This window comes from Squalius cephalus (genome assembly GCF_949319135.1).
Source record: "Squalius cephalus genome assembly, chromosome: 17".
Taxonomy (NCBI): Eukaryota; Metazoa; Chordata; class Actinopteri; order Cypriniformes; family Leuciscidae; genus Squalius; species Squalius cephalus.
In genome coordinates this window covers 23,109,040-23,131,664 of record NC_137138.1, presented here as the reverse complement: position 1 = coordinate 23,131,664, position 22,625 = coordinate 23,109,040, and the positions used below count along the sequence as shown (strand labels likewise).

General features: G+C 40.3%; 1 protein-coding gene across 3 annotated transcripts; it reads right to left on the bottom strand.

Annotated features, from left to right (window-relative positions):
* Nucleotides 1–70: 70 nt before the first annotated feature.
* On the bottom strand, nucleotides 71–21,399 carry mntb (MAX network transcriptional repressor b). 3 transcript variants are annotated; one of them, XM_079847768.1, is made up of 6 exons: nucleotides 21,190–21,399; nucleotides 15,388–16,063; nucleotides 11,273–11,314; nucleotides 10,885–10,996; nucleotides 3,083–3,275; nucleotides 71–1,910 (listed from the first exon to the last, which is right to left on the bottom strand). In XM_079847768.1, exons 2-6 carry the CDS (start codon nucleotides 15,951–15,953, stop codon nucleotides 1,249–1,251), a joined length of 1,575 nt encoding a protein of 524 aa, XP_079703894.1. In that variant the 5' UTR covers nucleotides 15,954–16,063; nucleotides 21,190–21,399; the 3' UTR covers nucleotides 71–1,248. The 3 variants fall into 3 exon arrangements, with proteins under 3 accessions (XP_079703894.1, XP_079703892.1, XP_079703893.1); XM_079847766.1 differs by having other exon boundaries at nucleotides 20,899–21,201; XM_079847767.1 differs by lacking the exons at nucleotides 11,273–11,314; nucleotides 21,190–21,399 and adding an exon at nucleotides 20,899–21,158.
* Nucleotides 21,400–22,625: the final 1,226 nt, after the last annotated feature.

The following is a 22,625-nucleotide window of genomic DNA, read 5'->3' as shown; positions in this document are numbered from 1 at the left end:
CGTACGTATTGTAAGACTTTGACGTTTTTCAACGTGTTGCTACAAGCACGAGGACATCGTTAAAGCTGCTGATTTAAAGAGAGGAAATGCCCGACATCTCGACGCGCTGTCACACGCCGTACGTAACATTTTTAATAGTTTGAAACGTTAATCAAGTATTACTCGTTATTATGTTAAATATCTGAGCACTTGCTGGGAATTATAAATGCTTGAATGTACTTTCAAATACATGTCGGAATACAGGTCTTTCTCAGATGTTGAATTGTATAGTAGTTAAGTTTCCTTATAACCCATTCGCCTCGACACTTTTAATGGGATGGTTCACCCAAGAATTTAAATGTTGTCATCATTTACTCACCCTCAAGTTGTCCCAAACCTGTATGAGTTTCTTTCCTCTGCTTTCTTCACCCGTCAACTGTCTGGTTACCATCATTCTTTAAAATATATTCTTTTGTGTTCAGCAGAAGAAAGAAACTCATACAGGTTTTGAACAACTTGAGGGTGAGTAAATGATGACACAATTAAAAACATTTGGTAAACTATCCCTTTAAGACTGTGTTTCGTGAGCGCCAACAGATGTGTGTGACTGTAGGTCAGGTCATGACAGTCATATTCAGCAGAGTTGTTGCATTGCGTAGGCATCAGGTGGCGCCAATGGGCTTGACTTGGGGCTTAGGCACTTACATTTGCTCGCAAGTCAAAGACACTTCGAGGAATCCCATTTTTCAGAAGTCTGAATGTACCTGTTTTTTTTTTTTTATTCAAAGCCTCGTTTGAAGAGTTTTAAAAGCCCCTAAAATATGGTTACACAGTAAACGTTTGGTTTTTTTCTCCTCGTGCTTCCAGTATTGACCTTTAAGCACTCGTCTGTGGAATTTTTTGGTGAATGAATGTAAAGCGTGAGAATTTGCATACAGAAAAAAGGACAGGAGGAAAAGAGAAGAAAAAATTGATTTGTTTTAGCACTCCACTCTCACATTACTAAAGACTGACACCCAATGTCTTCGAATTTAGCTAAGCAAGTGCATTACATGTATTTCATTCCAACGCTGCATGGCAAAAGACACGCAAGCCCCTTCTACACGTGAAAGAGGACACGCTCCGATCCTGAAAAGGTCCCGGCGTGTTTGAGCAACAGTAGTGAATTTCTGACCGGGATCTAGTCGTCGACTAGATCGCCGTCTATCTTGCTCTCGCTTTGTGAGACCTCCTTTCATTGAAGTCTTTCTGCGCACCCTCTCTTTTCTCTCAGGCCAGCTTTAGCGTGCTGACTGGAAAAGGAGGAACAGTTACCATAGTCACTGGATTGAGCACCGTCTGGCCCACCAGCCCAGTGTGATGGTGAGCGACCACGGCCGTGGGTTTCCCCACCATGGTGGCCTGCTGGCCTGTGACCGGTGTGCCGTTAACTTGAGCGTGAGTGTGCGGGTGGTGCGCCAACGTGTGCGTGATGTGTCCCACCATCGCCGGTTGTGAGACGGCCACCGACTGCGGGTAAATGGCTGCGGGGAGGTGGGCCACGGGATGCACGGTGATGTGTCCGATTGGCTGGCCGGCACTAGAGGGCGCAATATGCGCCAGATGTTTGGACCCGGCTGGTATGACGTGATTGACGGCCTGGATGACGGACGCATGGGAGACGGAGGCGTGGGTGATGACTGTTTGCTGAGGAGGGGAGATGATGTGGGAAGGAGGCGCGGGAGCGATGGCTTGAGGGGTGATCACCGCTGCCTGGGGATGGCTGGGTGGGGTGGTGGGTTTGTGTTGTATGGAGATGTGCGTAGGGAGGATGGAGGGTGGAGGCATGGCAGGACGGGGCTCCGACGGCGCAGGCAGTTTAGGTGCAGAAGACGAGGGTGGAGAGGAGAGGATGTCGTCCTCTACGTCTTGGTCGAAGTTGTCTTCACCCTCTGGAAAAAGAGGAAAATGATTTATGGTAATTAGATTTTACATCGTCTCTTACCCCCTGAGACACATTCAACTGAATCATATCAGGAAATGATATTTGATATGAGCATGAAATCATACTTTCACTTTCAGAAGAACAAATGTCCCGATTGTACACATTATGAAAAACTAAGAGAAACTGTTTCTGGTGAAAGAAACCTCAACATAGGGGGACCTCAAAGGAAAGAACAAATATTTGAAATGTTTTAATACATTAATAACTTTTTTATTTGCATTTTTATTTAATTCTATGGGTCTGTTTCTGGTGCAAGACTTTTGCAATGATACAAAATATTCTTATTCATCAAAGAATCCTGACAAAACTATAAAGGTTTCCACAAAAACATTAAGCAGCAGAAACAATAAGTTCTTCAAAATTCAGAAATGTTTCTTGAGCTGCAAATCAGCATATTAGAATGATATCTGAAGGATCTTGTGACAGTTTACATGTATTGTAATCGGACTAGCACAGTCCAATTATCAATCCAATTATTATTTCCTTCGGATTATAAGTGGTGGTTTAAACCTTTTCTAATCCGATCGAGAGGACATGTAAACTCATGGAGATGGAAAGTTCTACGCATGTGCAATGACGTAGAAATGGCGTAATGATGCTCTAAACAAGCTGTTGTTGTTGAATGAAGTGTCATAATTGACTTGTGTCATTTTAAAATTTTCCTTCCACTCATCGTCTGTGAAGTGGAGCAGGACAACGTCCCATCAGTCCTTGTTACGGATTCTCATCCACAGACGGCTTGTTTTGGGTGCAGGAGGGGGTGTTTTAACTGCTTGATAAATATAAGCAGCACGACAAAACGGTTCATGTGCTCGTCGTCTCCTAATCGAGACCCGAAATAGATAAATATCTTGTCTGCTCGAAAACAAAGAAAAGAAGCAATTTAGGAGAATAGAAACTCAAAAAATCTATTCCGATTTGAAGCTTGTGTCATATAAACCCGCACATCAACCCGATCACTTTATTTAGCGGTCATGTAAACACTACGTTCGGATTCATCAATCGGAATGAATTTATTCCGATTGAAACGAAAGGTGTCCATGTAAACGTATATCTACTGATGTCTGCTGAAGTTCAGCTTTGCCATCACAGGAATAAAGTGTGATAGTCTGATTATACCTGATGCAGTTGATGTGGAGGCCTGATCATCTTCAGGTTGGACAGTTTGTCGGAGTATCCTGTCGATCTCTATGACGTCTATACACTGGCTCAACTCGTTCTTCAGCTCCGCGAGTCTCTGCTGAGTGGCAATCTTCTCCCGCGCCAAGCGCTCCATCTCGTGCTCGTACTCCTTTTCTTTCCGCTTCAGTGTCTGAAAGAAACTTGACATATTAGTCACTTTAATACTCGCATGAATCATATCTATTCATTGTACAAACACTCATCATCCCTCAATCAAACACATTTTCATTTCATACATTGACATTTCAGCTGACAAACATGTTTTTAACAATTTACTGATGTCTGAACTTTTGAAATATTTCTGTGAATATTGGAAACACACTGGTCATTGGCAACCCTACTCTTCTACAAGAAGTGCCATGGGATTTTTAATGACCACAGAGAGTCAGGACCTCGGTTTAACGTCTTGTCCGAAGGACGGTGCTTGTTAAGGCCCTGATATACTTAAAGCAATTTTTTTTTTGCCATTTCCAGGCATCGTACTTTAACAAACTCCTCCTGGAGTTTTAATCGGATCATCTTCAAATTTGGTGGGTGTAATCTTAAGGCCCTTGCGATGCTGAATTGCGAAGATCTTGAGTTTTCGTCAAAGAGTGTGTCCTCGGCGGCCTGACAAATTCCGATGTTTCGCCATGAAACAGTAAGTTGCTGTAACTCAGGCAAACAATGTCCAATCTGCCCCAAACTTCACACGTTTGATAAGAGTTCTGTCCTGAATGCCCCTATTCAGTTATAGTCATAGCGCCATCTGCTGGCAACAGGAAGTGATGCTTAACACTGTGATGCGCTATTAGCGACTTACAAAAATACGCCATTACATCTACATGCCAAAATGTAGCTATAGTCATAAAGCCTCCAGCTGGCAGCAGGAAGTGAGGCAAATACAAATGACTTTGGCAAAGTTGTCCTATATTTACCTACTTAAATGCATTTTGCCCACAATGCTCTGTTTCCCTTTCATCACAAACTTTTTATAGTTTTAGTTTCAGTGAACTATGATAACCTTGGAAAGAAAGCCCAGTGAAGTCCACTTTGGATGGATGAAATGCACCTTAGATGTCAAAATAATTCCTAGGTGAACCTTTTTAAAACAGAGCAACAGTCTGAAGCCATAAGAGAAGAATAAAAGGAAGGGATGTGACAGTCACACAGGCAAACGGTTTGACCCACTTTTTGTGTTAGTCATCTGACCACGGGTCATCAAACCAGGCTAACGGGAACAAATTGTTTAGATATTTAAACCTTTGAAGAGGAACAGGTATGTCCATCCGCATTCAAGAAACTGTGCGTAAGAGAGGCCGGCTGTGCAAGAGCAGAACTGCTCCGTGACCTCATATTCAACATATGTGCTCATACGGTTTTAGGAAACAAACTGTCCACAGAGAAAAGCAGTTTACACAGCCCGCCCCATCTGTCAGAGCCCGGAGCATGTGACCGCTCCGACACGCTCACATCACTCAGTTTCCTCCGTCCCTCCCTCACCTATGCTCTTGCCAAAGAAACTGTGTGACAACATGGACATTTTGGCTCCCACTTAGCAGGAGCCCTGTAGAGTCACAGAGGACTGCGGTATAGAGGAACAGAGCATGTGTCTGAGTGCTGAAGAACAAAGAGCCGAGAGACAGTGAGCGAGCGAGCATGCAGAGAGAGTGATTGTGCTGAGGTGGATGGTGGTTTCGTGCGTGTCTGGGATTATATAACCCACTGATACAGTATAAGGGAATGTGAATGCGACTGGTGCAGTAGGTTGAGAGCAGAGACAGAGAGAGAGACAGAGAGAGAGAGAGAGAGAGAGAGAGAGAGAGAGAGAGAGAGAGAGAGACAGAGAGAGAGAGAGAGAGAGAGAGAGAGAGAGAGAGAGAGAGAGAGAGAGACACTGTCCTAGTGAAGCCTGATCCAGGATTAGTCAGATTGGACTGTCTGGCCCTAAACCCCCTTCACACAGCAGGCCAACACACACACACACACACACTCTCTCTCTCTCTCTCTCTTTCTTTCTTTCTTTCTTTCTTTCTTTCTTTCTTTCTTTCTTTCTTTCTCTCTCTCTCTCACACACACACACACACACACACACACACTTTACTCCAGTCTTCAGTGTCACATGATCATTCCAAAATGCTGATATGCTGCTCAAGAAACATTTATTATTATCATCAATGTTGAAATTATCATCAATGCTGCTTTATTTTTTGTTGAAACCATGATACATTTTTTGATTAATATAAAGTTCAAAATAATGGCATTTATTTGAAATAGAAATCTTTCATTACATTATAAATTTCTCTGTCACTTTTGATCAATTGAATGCGTCCTTGGTCAATAAAAGCATTCAATTAATTAAAAAAATAGTACTGATACTGAATGGTAGTGTATATATATATAATATATATGATTAATTAAATATCCAATATCTACTGATACCAATAAATGAGAAAATAAAAATTGAAATAAAATCTAATATCGGTAACTGATATTTAGCAGAAATACAGTTTTTATGGCCAGTAAAATATATTTCGTCTGAAAGTGAATTTTAGAGTAATCATTTTTGCTTGTAATCATTATATGAATGTTAAAGCATTGGGGTGTTTTGTGGCCTGAACTAAATACTGCTAGAATAGATGCAAAATTGCACTCTAAACGAACAAATAGGACGAACATCAAGTTATAATGACGTCAAAAATACCAGCAGTTACACAAAACTAACATTACACGTGCTGTCATGACAGTCCTTGGAAATGTGACACTTCAGCTAGTGATGAAGCAGGACTGATGATATCAAACCCTGATGTGCGCTGACTGACCCCAGCCCAGTTTTGAACCCACTCCATCTTTTGTGTGCCGACTCGACATCCCTATGGACCAGATATTCAGGTCCCACTGGATATCACCACGGCAACAGCTGGAACCCGTTATGGTCTCCTTGGCAACAGAGCAGAGAAGGAGCAGCGTGGTGATGAGGAGAAGGTGTGAGAGAGAGGCAAGGGCTAATGCGATTGGCTAATCCGATGGCTCTCGCACTCCCTCCCCTCCTTTCACATCTTCATGCTCCTCTTCCTTCGTGATTAGAAACACTCTCACCTGCTCAACGCTCACCGTCATCACGTGTAGTTTGAAGAAGAGATCGCCACATTACAAGTAACATCCAACAAGGAAATAATACTGCGTGATGGAATCATATAAATTGGCTATTAAACATGCAATATTTCATGGTTTTTTATACAGTACCGGTCAAAAGTTTGGAAACATTATTATTTTTGAATGTTTTTGAAAGAAGTCTCTTATGCATTTATTTGATCAAAAATACAGAAAAAAATAGTAATATTGTGAAATGTTATTACAATTTAAAATAATGGTTTTCTATTTTAATATACTTTAAAATATAAGTTCCTATGATGCAAAGCTGAATTTTCAGCATCATCTCCGGTCTTCAGTGTCGCATGATCCTTCAGAAATCATTCTGATATGCTGATTTATTATCAATGTTATTATCAATAACCTGATACTTTTTTCAGGATTCATTGATGAATAAAAAGTTCAAAAAGGAACAGCATTTATTCAAAATAGAAATCTTTTGCAACAATATACACTACCGTTCAAAAGTTTGGGGTCAGTATTTTTCTTTCTTTAAAAGAAATTAATACTTTTATTCAGCAAGGATGTTCATTTGAAGAAAGGTGATAGTAAAGAAACATTGTTAGAAAAGATTTCTATTTTGAATAAACGCTGTTCTTTTTAACTTTTTATTCATCAAGGAATCCTGAAAAAGTGTACTTTTTCACAAAAGTTGTCAATGAATAAATGTTATTTACTGTATTTACTAGGCGCTGCGATTCTCGTCCCCCCCCTCCCCCTCCCCCTCCCTTAAGTGTTCTTCTCTCACAGTTTTGAGTGAATTTTCCTTGGCTTCATTTCAGAAATTTTCTGTATGTCATGAATGATTCTTCATTATTTAGCTGCATGTGTGTATCAGCATTACATCATATCAATTGGTCAAATAATGTGGAACATTTTTAATTTAGCATTGCCTAATCGCAAAACCCCAAACCAATACTGATGGGACCAGAGCATCATTGCATTGCAGCTGTGATCTGATCATGTAATTTGTAATATCTTGTTTGAAAATTCCAACACTCCTGTCCCTGTAATATTACACTATAACCAGTGGGCGTAAACGAAGTGCGCTATGCCTGGTTAAACCCGCAGAAAGCATTTGACTGCATCCAGACCTCGATCTACAGACAGAGGAACCCCCTGCTGTTCCCTGACCACCAGTCTCCTTGGTTACAACGATTCACAGGACTAAAGACAACAAACACGCAAGGCCACCGACTCAAACAAGCGTAACCTACTTTTACAGACGTATGCCAAACACACTCGTAATGAAACAGTCTATCAAGACGCGTTGTTTCATTTAAACAGCCTTGTTCGGCATGTGTGGTTCTGGCTTGAGCACCAAGGGTTGCCAGGTTTGCAACAAAACCAGCCCAAATGCTATTCAAAACCCGCCCAATCACGGGCAAAACTAGCCCAATCGCATTCCGGGGGGTTCACTGGTATAAACCTTGATCCTGGCTTATGTGTGTGGTCGCTTTAACCCGCAGACTAAAAAACAACTCGCACCAACAGTGTAAAAGTATCCAAATTCAGCGGGAAATCGCCAGACTTGGCAACACCGCTGAGCACGCTGAAGGGAGAGAGAGGGAGGAGGACAGCAGCTGACGTCACCGAGCTCGCGCTCGCCATGTGCTCATGTCTCACGTGGACAGTGGAGAGGGAGGGAGAGAGAGAGAGAGAGAGCAGTGCTTGCAGATGAGAGTAGCGTGCAAGTGGGCGGACCACACTCCCTCGCTTGTGCTTATTGTGTCTTTATAACCATCGCCGGCTTCAGTTTTATAGCTTTTCAGATCATGTTAACTCAGGCATATCATTCATTAACAGGTCACCTTTCCACCCACGCCATTATATTAATTGTTATGGCTGCAGTCTGCAAATAAAATGATGGAGCGTGACCTTGCCGCTTTTTTGTCAGCAGTATCTACGTCAGTCTTAATGTTCTGATCCGGGCAAAATTATATGCACTTTAGCACCTTAACAAAGGAAAATATAATGTTATGTTGATCCACATTCTGTGACTGACCATCAAACTTCATTTTAATGTGCAAAATGTTTTGTAAAATAAAAATAAATCAAGGATTTTATCCTCTCAGGAATCCAAACTGAGATTTTTAACATTAGACGTTGAACATCAGGCAATGAAAAACCAGATGGACAGAGAAACAGCCAAATGGAAACAAAATAAGAAAAGAACAGGGGAAGAGGGTAAAGAAAAGATATAATGAGCCCACACTGAGAAGAATTCGACCCAGGATGTTTTGGCAGATGCACATGACACCATTCTGCCAGTAAAGTATGTGCAGAGAAGTGGATGTGGGTGGGAGGGTGAGAACAAGAGGATAAGGAGGAAACGGTCCACAAATCCCCATCTTGTGACCTATTCCCAACACGTTTTACAATTACAAGTTATTAGTTATCATACAATATGCTTAAGGATTAAACTATTTTATGAATCCAAGTTGACGTCTAACTTGTTTTAATTTAGGTCAGAGGAAAAACAGGCGCGCTCAAAACTCCATCATCACATTTAAACATTAACTTTTACAAGCAGACATCAGTTATCCAGCAAATGGCATAAGGCTCGATGTGTGTTTCTAGGTGAACCTCATAAAAACATGACTGGTTCATCAAATATATATAAAAAAAAAAACAAAAAAAAAAAACCCAATAATAATAATAATATGTGTATGTGTGTATATATATATATATATATATATATATATATATATATACACCAGTTATTCGCGGAATTATCAACTTTATGCGGGTTGTACCTCGGCACGGCACGGCGCGGATGAATCCAATGTTTTGAGGAGAATGTGCGGCTGTCAGTCGCCGCGCCGGTGTGGAAACTGTCATTCAGAATCACAGATTCTACTTTTGGAAGTATGACCAACATAAAAATTTTCACCGGAAAATGTCGTCTGAACAAGAAAGTAACATCCACTTTTGTTCTGACCAACTAAGGGAAAAAAAGCATTGCAGTAAATCGCGCTGATTAAATCTAACGATCGCTTATCATGTGAAACCATGCAAATTATACTTTGTTCTCAAATTGTTTATGTTAACATCATCAGCATTGCGTGACTACATTTAATGCCCTTCCAATATTTATCCTTGTTTTCGCATGGGCCGGTTGCAGTCTCTTTTTTTTTTCTGTAGCCACTCCGAAGTCCGAACGAAGTCTTTTGCATTTTACAACGGGTGAATCTCCAGTTGTCACTGGTGATTGTCATTTGAATCTTTCTGGATCCACCATCAAATTGATAAGTTTATATCAAGTGCTGTGAGAAAAGGCTATAAATCTCCACCTCCAACATCCTCACACGCAACATGGCCTACTAGCCGAGACTCCTTCTTTATGTGTACAGATGTGACGTAATGACGCAAAGACATGCTCAAATTTCCCGTGGAAATCCACCAGTACCACTGGAATTAAAAACATTATTACAAGCTTACCGTTTTGAATCGAGCTAAGGCAAGCAGATAGTGTTGAACACTGGCTGGTTATGTACTTGCTCAAATTTATTTTGGATCATTTTTAACCCAAGAAAGTTACGGACTGCAGCTTTAAATTTGGCTGAGAAAATCCCCAAAACATAGTCATCAAAATATACTCAGAAACTGAATCTGAATTGGTATTTAGATTTGTTTTAGCCTGGAAATCCAGACCTAAAAAAAAAGATTAATGGTCTGGCATCGACTAATGAAAATCGGCCAGCTCGAGGGGCGGCACCAAGCATGCATTTGAAAATCTCACTGCACGCAATTGGATAACACTACGACCAATCACAACAATAAACACCATACGCTCTTAGCTACCAGCGGAGCTAACTGGTAGATTAGACTCTTGCCGTATCCGGTCGACAAAACAGCAAAAACTTACTTCTTGCAAAGGAACGATTCGAGCGGCGTCTTCTGTTCCTGTTTTAGATAAAAAGCCAAGTCTAACTCGTTCATTGTAGCGGCCAAAGCCGTTTCAAACAACTGGTGTTCATCCATAGCCATCTTGCAATGTTTACTAATGACTTGTCGTCATCTGTTTAGCTCGCCTCTGGCCCGCCTCTATCAGATAACCCGATGTGATTGGTGCAGCTCAGATCGAGGGGCATATTTAATGAGTATCATTACTCGACACCAGAGTAACTCAACTTGTGCTCTTGCGAGAACTCTGGATTACCAGGGTAGTTTTGTTTAGCAATATTCTTCAAAATGTCTTCTTTAACGTTCTTCTTCTATTACGATTCGCGTGATATTGCAGTCGTTGCACGTGGGATATTGCTTAACTATATCACATATAAATATAAGACAAATGAGAGAACATTTTTGCCCTGATATCTTGAATTTTAGGGCCATTTATAACTGCATTCTATAGGCTCCATTAGGCAGCGAGTTGTTGCCCTGCATCATGTTCGTAACCAATCAACTGACTGAAATGTAAAATGGCCTACATATGGCTGGGGCGGGTGCGTTAAATAATTTTAATCGCGTTATTTTTCCCATAATTCATTTAATTAACGTGTTAAATTGACAGCCCAAATATACATATATATACACATGCACATTGAATGCACATAAAAATCCTTGTTTTATAGCACACACATTCAATTCCATCTTTGACTTACCTGGATGTAGCGGAGGGCACTCCTCAGGACACTCAAATTGGAAGTTTTCTTTTCATCCACATTAGGAACGTTCTTCTTGAGGGTGTCAAAACATTCTTTTAGATGTGCTCGTCTATGACAGAAAGAAAAGCACTAATCATTTTTTTTTGTGCAAAGCGAGTGAGAGTTTTAACAGCAATGAGGTTACCAGTAGGGCAAAGGCCTTCAAGCCAATAAAACAAATAGTGCACTAATTGTGAATCGACCAAAGGTTAATGTATCTGTGATCAGTCCTGCAACCAAGCAACTTACATTAAGGCGACTGCACCTCAAACTCAATGAGTTCATATGCTCCGCTTCCGTTTGTCGAAATGAATAAACACAAAAATGTAAACAGAAGTTCACCCACCTGTTCTTTTCCAGCTTGTTGTGAACTTCTCGAGTTCCAGCTCTGCAGGGAAAATATTAAATACGTTTCTACGCTGCATGTAAACTTTCATAAATCAACCCATTACATTTCATATCATGGTCTCTTGCACGTGTGTACAAATAAGTACTTCACTGCAAAAAAAAACAAAAAAAAAAGGCTGTCATCGCTCACCCTCATGTCATTTCAAACACTTTTTTCTTCCAGGAAACACAAAAGATTGGTCATGCAGTTCTAACACAAATAAAGACAGCATACACTAACCAGGGGTTGGTCAAGCTCCGAAAACTAAATATATAAAAGCAATATAAAAGTGGTCCTTCTGATGCCAAATGATAGCTTCATGTGAACAACAGGGCAAAACTTCACTGAAAATCTCCCTCTCATTGGCACGTATGAGTCACGGATTAATAGAGTGACAGTTTATCACTTGCACATGTTTTGTCTCCACATTCAAGCATCATTCACCATTCCAGCGCAAGAAGAGGCAAAAGAGAACTCAATTCGGTTTTCACGTGCTGTTATTTGTGCGCACAGCCGCACACACACACACACACACACACACACACGTACTTCCTCACCGATCAGGGCTCATCAAGTTAGGAATAATTGACGACCAGCCGGTGAATTATTAAAAACATAATGCACACTCGAGGTGTAACATTACCACCTCGGTATGCATTATTTTTCTAATAATTCACCGGCTGGTCATCAATTATTCCTAACTTGATGAGCCCTGATCAGTGGCAGAATACATGAATGTGTTTGGCATTGACAAACCGAAAGAGATTTAAGTGATGCAACAGCTTTTTATCTGTGATCTCAATGAATAATAAAAACATACTCATATTTCATTGTTTCTCACATGACACTATCATTAGCCTTCAGAATATAGTGGGGGAGCCAGAGGGGCGTCAGGGTCCACTGGACACCCCTGACATGTGACTGGCCACCCTGGGTGCCACCCCAAAATTCAAAAAGAAGCATTTATTTTGATGCGTGGCGGAGCGGCACACTGTTAGCCCGCGGTCACACTAGACTTTAAGAATGCAAAATTTCTTCGGACACTGCAATGGTCGTGATGTGACGCCCTGCAGCGTCTTTTTATAAACATGAATTAAACACATAACAAATAGCAATAGATTCAAACTGTAAAAATACAATCTACTCGACCAAAAAAAATCGTGCTTTAACTCAGCCAAGGGGTGAAGCCATGACATATGGATCTTCTACTGGTCAGACGTCTTCACGTGATGCGGATGCGCAGGTCAGAGTTCACCAAACTTGAACTTTGGATCGCAGCGAAATGCGAAACTTTTCATATGAGCTTGCGTTTGCGGTCTGACGCATTCACATGCATATGAATGGAAGTCGATGGAAAGAAAAGTGTAGTGTGAGTGACTGCCCCTTTAATGTATTAATGCTGAATATTAAGATAATATTAACGCTAGCTAGCTAAAAGATACAGAAGAATAAGAATAAAACATGCTATGGGAACGCGTCCGGTGTGCATCACATCCGATTGGGTGTGAGTTAAAGGTTTACCACAGGGTTTAGGTTTCCTGAAACTCTTTTACGAATTTGAGTCACTGTGCAAGTTAACTTTTGCTCCATTAACAGACAGTTAATCAGATAAGAGAAATAAGAGCATTCCAAATTTAGCCGACCGGTCATTGTTCACACATCTGTGCTAGTAATGTCAGTGTCATACTCAGAAGGTTTAGTGGGGTAATGTGAATGTGAAGTTACACTTTTGGACCACACACTTCTATTTCTAATCAGCAATCGTGCGATTCATTCATGTTTTTGATTAGGCAAGGTAGGGTTACACACTCATTTTCTTTCATGGTCTACAGACCCCGTGAAGTAGCCTTGGCCACCCCATGTATAAAACTCTTGTTCCACCACTGAGTGAAGGAGTCATTAAAACTAATTTTATCGTGCTTTTCTCCCAAATATCACTTCACTGAATAAATAAAGTCATTTGGGTTTGGAATGACATGAGGGTGAGTAAATGATGAAATCAGAAATCACAAATGCAGTTTGCATCCTGCAAACACAAAGCATGACCTGAGGGGCAGCGTTACTTCTGGGTCACCGTACAGGACAGCATCCTACTTTTCAAAACTGCAATCTCCCCCCAATAAATAGCCAACCCAGTTTCATTCAGTTATGATTACATGATGTGTCTCCTACAATTTAATCTCCACTGCTTTGAAAAATCTCTTCAGCTTTCTTGTAGGGCTGCATGAATGATCGAAATCAAACAGAAATCGCGAAATGGCTTGGTGCAATATTCTGCAGTTTTCTGTAAAAATAAAAGTATTGTAATTTTACAGCTGTAATGTAAAATAAAATCATTATTATTATATTATTTGTGTATATTATATAAAAATGTTTTTATTTTAGTAATATAACAGTATATTAGTAATAGTAAATACTTCTCATTTTGATAGTATTTTTTATTTTGTAATAATAATGATTCTTATTATTATAGTTATTATTTTATAGCCATATTGATATATAAACATACACACACACACATTATATATATATATATATACCCTAGTGCTGTCAAATCTAACATAAACGTTTTTGTTTGTATATATATTATTATATATATATTATTTATATGTATGCATGTGTGTGTACACACAACCATTTACGTATATGTATATGTATTAGGGGTGTAACGGTACACAAAAATCACGGTTCGGTACGTACCTCGGTTTTAAAGTCACGGTTCGGTTTATTTTCGGTACAGTAAGGGAAAGAAATGCAAACATTAAACTGCAGGTTGTTTATTACTATAAACTTTTTTTTAACAATTTGTTTACACTTTTTTAAACACTTTTTAATAAAATATAATAAAATAGATATAAAATAAAAAAAAAAGAATAAGAAATAAAATACTGCTGCAAAGTTCTCCACTAAATAAAATACTCTCAGTCTCAAACCAATATCACATAATAAGATATAATGAAAAATATAAATAAATAACTATGATTACAGTGCAGCATTACCAATCCCAGCTTGTAGGCCTGCTCATATTTAAAAATTAAGGCTGGGAAAAAAAAGAACTAATTAATTGCACAATTTGCTGTAATTAATTGCAATTCCTCCAAGCTTGTAATCATCAATAATTAAACTTATAATCACCTAATTAAATGAAACACGGGGAAAAAAGGAACAGAAAATAGCCCTATATTAAAATAATATTAAACATAAATATATCAATGTATTATTATTTTTCAATAATCAATCAACATAATCAATTTAAGAATTTTTTTTTTTTCACTTTTTTAATAATTATCAAAATAAAATATAGTCCAAAGCTATTATTACCAGAGCTTGTGATCAGAGCAGGTCATTTTACCATTTTTGCCAGCATAACTAAACCAGCTCAGCAAACAGAAGTGTACTACTGAGAAATTTCACCTGTTTTGGGTGTTTTGAGTGTTTGGGCCGTTAACGACAGAGCAGAACGCGCAGCGCAAACACGGACTCGAACATTGAGCAGAGAGCGCAGCGGGCCGACACACACACACACACACGAAACGGAGAGTGCGGCGGCGCACACGGAGCGGAAAAGCTTTTTTTCGCCCTGCAGTCTATTTTATTGGTTTAGGTTACAGTGACGACGGATAAAACACTGGTAAAACATTAGAATCAGCTGCAGGGCGGGATTTGCGCTGAACGCGGAGACTTCCGCCACTTAATATGTTCGTGTAGAAACACGAAAATGTACCTATGTTCCGCACACAAAATATTGCATGCAGTCATTCGGTACACACGTGCACCGAACCGAAAGCCCTGTACCGAAACGGTTCGGTACGAATACACGTACCGTTACACCCCTAATATGTATATATATATATGTGTGTGTGTGTGTGTGTGTGTGTGTGTGTATATTTATACACACACATACATATATATACTGTATATATAGATAGTAATATATACGCATATATATATTAGACAAAAACTTCTAAGTCAGATTAATATATTTGAAAGCACTAATATATACACAGTATATATAGTTAGATATATATCGTGCCGCTCTACTTTCTTGTATAAAACCACGAAACATGGCTCACCCTCCAGGTCTCCTTTTCCCGTCCAGGTTGCGTGGATCTTCCACAGTGGCTCCATTAGTCCTGGGCGGTTGTCCTGCCTGAACCTGGGCCGGCGTGGGCTGAGGTTGGGGTGGCGCTGGCTGGGGCAGGAGGGTGTGTTGCTGTGGTGGGTGCTGGGCTGTGATGATGGGGGCTGGATACGACTGCAGCAGCGTCTGCGTCTGCTGTGGCTGCAGCTGTTTGGGACCGTTATTCGACGGAGACGAGCTGTTAGTTTCTGTTTTTACATGTGCAATCAAGTGACGATGTTGCTGCTGCTGCTGCTGCTGCTGCTGAGGAGGGGAGTGGGCATCTTTGCCATTGTGGCTGAAGAGAGGGGCTGCTGGCGGGGACAGGGCCGTGGCCAACGAAGTGACCACTGGCATCGGAGAGACCGTGTGTAGGGACGAAGCAGTCTGAATGGGAAGGCCTGCAGGGTTGGCAGGGACCACCGGGATGGGAATGACAGCTATGGGAACAGGTGGTGGGAGGGGAGGGGGCGGGACCGGAGGGTGGTGCTGGTGCTGGCGGTGCGACCCGAGCCGCATGTCTTCTGCCCAGGTCACATGGTTGAGTTGGACAGTCTGGATAACAGGGGCGGTGAGCTTCTGCTCAGCCTCACGGGATAGCAGGGCCTGCTCTCTCTGCTGCTCTTCCTCTGTAGGACAAAAAAATGATATATATATATATGTTACGCACAAAAAAAGACAAAATGCAGGCTTTTTGCTATTTGAGAATAATATCCACCTCCTAACAAGCCTACAGCGTTTTAGATTATGGGAGGGGAGGCACTTCCGGTTTGGGGAAGTTCCACTCAAAAAGACAAATCATTTCAAATCATAACCCTTATCCGTCAGTTTGACTGAGCTGTAAAATGTCCTTTAATGTATATTTTCAGACGAGTATATAGATATATATATAGTATCTAGAGTATATTTTTACAATAATGTAACGCTTGGTATGCTAATGTGAAATGGTATAACAAGAATATATGTAGCAAGTCCTCTTTTCAGTCACTGCATGCTTTTCCTCCTGATTATTTCCCCCCCTTTTTTATTCCGCTGTAACAGTGTGAATAAACAACAACATATACTGTGCATTTGTGGTTTGCGCTCCCGATTTACTTCACGATATATCCCATGAATAATTCACTGGAATACATTAAGAATCTCTCATTTTTCTTCCCAAATCCTCACATCTCTTTTCGGGTTTGTTTTCACATGGATGCTTTAAAATGTAATCATCTCCCTTTTTCCACTTCTAATCCCTATTAGCAGTGTTTACTGGAATTTTTCTAAAGCGGGTAATACAATATTTATTGTCTGTCAAAATGATGGAAACCACTTTGAAATATTATCTCTCAATGTTCCAGTTAATGAACATTTTTGATTAAGGCAACATATGTTACATAAATATTACTGCTGCAGAAATCATCAAGCTTTTGGGGATTTGAAAATCCTTAATATTATTATTTGCATAGCAAGCCTTTTGCTGATTGTTTACAGTTTAACAGAAGTTACTCCATAATTCAGGAAATTATGCAAACTTTTGGGTGCTGTATAAAATTGGACTGGAAACACCCAGTGAAGTGAATGCAAATTCTAAAAATACATATATATTTGCTTGAAGTGAACACTTTTTAATTCTGTAAAAATGAACTACAGTGAAAACACATTTACTGAATAAATTCCTAGATGCTCATTGCGCAATAAAAAAAAACCCTATCAAGTCATGTGATCAGGGTTAGAGTTAGTATTTTGATTTCTCACATAGATTAAATTTGCTGCTTGAATGGAAACATAGTTATTCCAAGTTATTCCAGAACAATATATCAGCCAGGCTTATTAGTGATTATAGGAAAATAACTTTTTCCAAAATCTACCAACACCCACTGAAATAGATGTAAAAAAAAAACAAAAAAAAAAAAAAAGATTTCTGATTTTCAGTAAATATTGTGTGAAATACTTCTACACAAAATTGCAGAAATGAAAGAAAATCTAATTTGTGGTCACATGTCAGTTTCAATTACCCATTCAAAAATTAAACCATGTTGGCCAACCACGATTTGCATTACTTTTGTTCTTGAGACTGTAAGAGATTACTTATCTACGTAAGAACAGACTATCACAGCATAATCTAAATGTTTTTTTTGTTGTTTTGCTCCAGGTCTCGTCTTACGGTTATTAATTTTCCATATGAAATTCACATTCATATTACCCTAATGTATTTGCCTGCTTCATTAATAGCCTTAAGTAAATGGTCACAGCACAGATTTCAAAGGGTGTTTTTTAAACATTTATTATACAGCTATGATGGTAGTTCTGACTGACTTTTTTTACATTTGAGCAAGAGGAGCAGAAACTAAACTATAGCCACAGCCCACAGCTAATACATAGACATAAGTAATGGAACTAATTAGTGCTTGTCTAAGCTCTGACTAAAAAGCTCTCAGGACTGTGAAATGTAAAATAATTATGAGAAGCTGCAGGCCAACAGAGACAATCCTGTGATTTAATACATCAAAACGGTGTATGCTATTCATCTAACCGGGCTCAAAGCCTGCAGTGTCCCTATAGTTTCCATTTTAAACAGGAAAAGCCGATGAAGGGCACAGTAATTCATGACTCCGCGTCTAAATTGCAGCTAGCTGTCCTGAGCGCTCTGTCTCTTTAAGAGAGAAGCCCCAGTAAGAGTCCTGCCTGCTCTCCAGCTCTACACTGACATCACACAGCAGTCCGCAGGAGAAGCCAAGAGCAGCCGTGGGGAATCTGAAGCCGGGCCGCACCATCTGCAGCCGGAAATGCCACCATCAGCGGACGATTTCCATGACTGATGGGTGGATCTATTGTTTAGCCCGGCCGATCCATATTCAGTTGCATCTGAGATGTGACTTCAGATCGATTTTTGAATTTTAATACGACAGGGGAGGAATTTGGGCTGCGGCCAAGAGTCATTTGCACTGCATGGACTGGGCCTAATTGTTAGAGAGTCGGACTTGTAACCCAAAGGTTACGACTGAGCAAGGCACCTAACCCCCAATCGCTCCCCAGGCGCCACAGTGAATGGCTGGGTGTGTGTGCTCACTACTCACTGCTCCTAAAGTGTAATAATAATAATAATAAAAATGTGTGTGTGTGCACTAACTTGGATGGTTTAAATGACTCGGACAAACTCCGAGTATGGGTCCACTTCCACTTCCCTTCACTGTGCAACTTGTGACCGGCGAATGAAAGCATGCCGCAGACAAAGGGGTGACCTGAAGCAAACCCAGACAGCAATATAGTGTCGGCCCAGACCCGGCCTAGATCTGGCACACGTGGGCCGACACTATATTGCTTGTCTAGGAAGCGTTCTTAAGGTTCAAATATGCGGGAATCCTCCTGCATCAGCAGAACTAGTGTAAAAATCATTCGCAGAATCCCTCAAAAATAAAAGAATACTGAGATCATGCACATTTCTCCGTTATATAACGGGAGAGGAAAATACATACTCAAATGTAATTTCCCTTGATATTTAAATGCATACAAATAAATAACCAGCAGGAATGGAATCACAAACGCTTCAAGGGCACTCCTGAAGTGAACTGTGTCATTGTGCAAACATTGTACAGCCGGGCTAATAAGCTCTCAACAGCTCATGAATATTTTGCTCTCCATAAGCAGCATGTAAAGCTCTTGAGACGTCAGGACGCAGATGAGAGACTATGATGGTCCGCAGGCTTTAAGAGTGTGTGTTATAAACATGGCATACTGTGTATTTAGGACAAAGGAACCTTCTAATAAAGTTCCCTCACGTCTAGTATACTGCAAAAGTCCCATTCTGTTTTCACAGGCTAATGTGGAAATCATGACCGAATATTCTCAAACAAACTAGACCAGAATAGCGCAAAAGGCTTTTTATCAATTGCGTGAACTTTACTCGCATTAAAAGAAATTACCGCCTTCATTTTGAGCAATACAATCAAATGCAAACATGACATTTGATTTAACAACAAACTTATCAACCTAACCTGTTAACTCATAGATAAGCAAGTGTGTGCTGGCTGGTAAAGAGCTCTTTTATAATTATGGGCAGCTTGGAAAAAATAACATAAAAAAAAAAAAAAAAATTAGTGTCTGGACAACTAGTTAAGGACCATTCATGTCTTTAACGCTATATATTAATTTAATTTATGTCTAGAGCAAGTGAAAGCTTAACCAGGTTTGACTGTATTAAAAATGAAAGGAAATTCTCTTCGCTTTTATGCAAATAAAACGTTGGTCAGGAAATGTGGGGGATGAACATGAAGCCCCACAAAGAGTCTTTAAAGAGATTTAATAGGCCACATTTGAGATTGCATGCAATTTTCTACATCTAGTACAATGTCAAATATTGTGTAAGTGTATGCGAAGATTGTACATTTAAATAGAGCCTTTCAGGAGAAAGACCTTGCAGAGATGCTCAAAAATACGCCAACAACTGCACTTATTGTTCTGCAACCTATTCATCTGTATACCAAGAAAATCAAACACAGTCTGCAAAGCTCTTACTTGGATTTGCATGTAAAATGCACATTATATAACTTCTGCATTGAGGGCGGGTGGCGTTGCCCTATTTTCTCCCCAGTTGTGACCTGGGGAAGGGGGGGGGGGGGGGGGCTGTCTGGCGCGCACGTGGTCGAAGAGGGCGGTCTTTCAGCACGCGGTATTTGCTGTGGGTGTGGCTCTACTGACACGTCACCTCGAGAATGAAACAAAAAGCCCCCCGCTCTGTTAAAAGCGATAAATACATCGCGACTGTAATCTTACATCGACTGCTTTATTGAATATCGGAATATAGTATTCTAACAACAAGCAAAAATAGTTTAATCACGAGGAAGTGTAAAGGGAAAAGTAGGCTGGTCTTTAAAGTCATGAGTGAGATAACCACTCAGCAATGTCATTATGTAAAAAAAAAAAAAAAAACCTTTGGTCTAATGCCACCGCCCAACGCATAAGAAACACGACATTCGCTACTTTTAGCAAGCCTGTTTCAATTGTAGCAACATTTGTAGCTGTAATTTTTAAATTTTACCCAAACAACATAAGTGCAAAAATGTTTAACTTACGTTGTCTGACAAAATAAAACATAAATAATTAAATAAAAACGACGACCCGTGTACTGGGGTGAACGTACCCACCCACCGCAGCGCTATTGAGCGAGTATAGTAGCGCACTATATATAGCATGGATTTAACCCGGAAACCGAGTGAGCGAAATATGCCCTAGTCACCAAGACTGCACCCTACAAAGAGTGGAAACCCGTGAACATGACCACTGAAAAAGAGCTCTTATTCGCAATGCTTATAATAAGAGGCTGATTTGCAGGTGTTTTTTTTCTTTCTTTTTTTCTCAATGTTGTAGTTATTTATCTTGACGTGAGCCGGCATGAAAATGCAATTTGCTGGGCAAAATCTCAAACAGTTCATGCGTATCTAATTTATCATGTAGATCTTTGCAGTCACCCAGTTCTTACCACGTGTAATCTGTTGTTGCTGGGCTTGCCACTCCAAATACCTGGCCGCCTCCAATAGAGTATCGATACTCATTTTGAATACCGATACAATAAGTTCCCGTTAAAATGTAACGTTATGCAAGTCCCCGATACAGATATGCGTGTTGGCTTAATCACAGTAAAATCCACTGGTTTCCAAAGACAGTCATAAGACATCCAGGGCGCTCCCGAAATTCATCAGACACACATTACTTCACTGGCAACAAGATGGCGATTGGAGTAACAGAAAACACAACAAGTCGAAAGGCATACCGTCCAGGGTCCGCCCTCGTCGTGCTACTCCTCCCTCATACTACCAGTGATTAAAAAGTAGGGCAGAACACGCTGTCACGATAAGCGATAGGATCGGGAATCCATGATGAACGTAACATCGCAAATGACATCGAAATGTGTATATAAATGATCAAGACTTCGGGGTGAGATTTATGACACAATAGGTGGTGTGTAAATTGGTTTCCGGTCCCTTACTAGAACATAAGAGGAGGAAATAGTGTGAAACGTCTATGGATTCCAGTTTCCGGGTTTTCGCGGTAGTCCTACCCTGCAGTGCATTAGCACATGTCGATGCGAGGGAACCAATGGGCGTGGAGAACAACAAGGCATGGTGTCTGTCCACATGGGCACCCGCTAAAGACTGAGCGAGGCTCATTTGCATGGCGAGACCGTGTACGGCAAGCCGCTTTACATTTATTCCTCTTTACTAGCATCTACTTTTGTGACTAAGACTTGGATAGATACTACACTGTAAAAATGCTGGGTTAAAAATAATCATTTCTGGGTTATTTGACAACCCAGCGCTGGGTAAATATTAGACAGAGGTTAACATGCTGGGGTTAGTTTTATACATTAACCCATTTGCTGGGTTGTTTTTGACAGTGCCTATTGAGTCAGTCAACCTATTGAAGATTTTTCATTTAAAATAATAAAAACGCACTTTAAAATATGTTACAGGGTTACAAAAAAAACAGCTTTTTACAGACATTTAAGTTTCAATCAGTCAAACGCATAGCGTGACCACAGCTGCGGCGCTAGCACACTAGATCAACATGCAGCGCTCCTCTTACAGTCATCAGAGCACACAGCAACTTTGATACATATGACAGCGATGCTGCATCGTGTTTCAGCCCAGCCATTCGTTTTGCGGGAGGCGAAACTTCCATGCAAGTTGTATAGCGCTCCAAGCAGACGTTAGCTGCGTCGTATATGTAAATGAAAAAGGTCAAATGTGACTACAGATGTTTTCCTATTTTGTACAGTAATAATTTGATAGGAATACAATGTAATACAAACCTTAATTTCATTCAGGATGTTTCCCCTCATGACGTTTTCTCTCAGAACAGAAAACAAAATGACTGTTGACAAATGTATCTAGTTTTAACCGGTTTGGCACCGACTATCCAACATTGGGTTACGTTGACCCAGCACTGGGTTGGTATGTGAGGGGGTTCATCGACAGTAAAAAATGACCCACCAGCTGAGTTACAGAAAACCTACTCAGCACCTGGGTAAAAATATTTTAAAAATAACCCAATAAAATGACCCAACAGGCTGAACCCAGTTTTTGGGTTTAAAAAATAACCCAGCATTTTTCAGAGTGACCCAGCACAGGTAAAAATTATCTGTGCTTCATATATTAACCATTCACTTCTGACTAGTATGTAGTTCAATTGCTGTTGGTGTGTATTCCA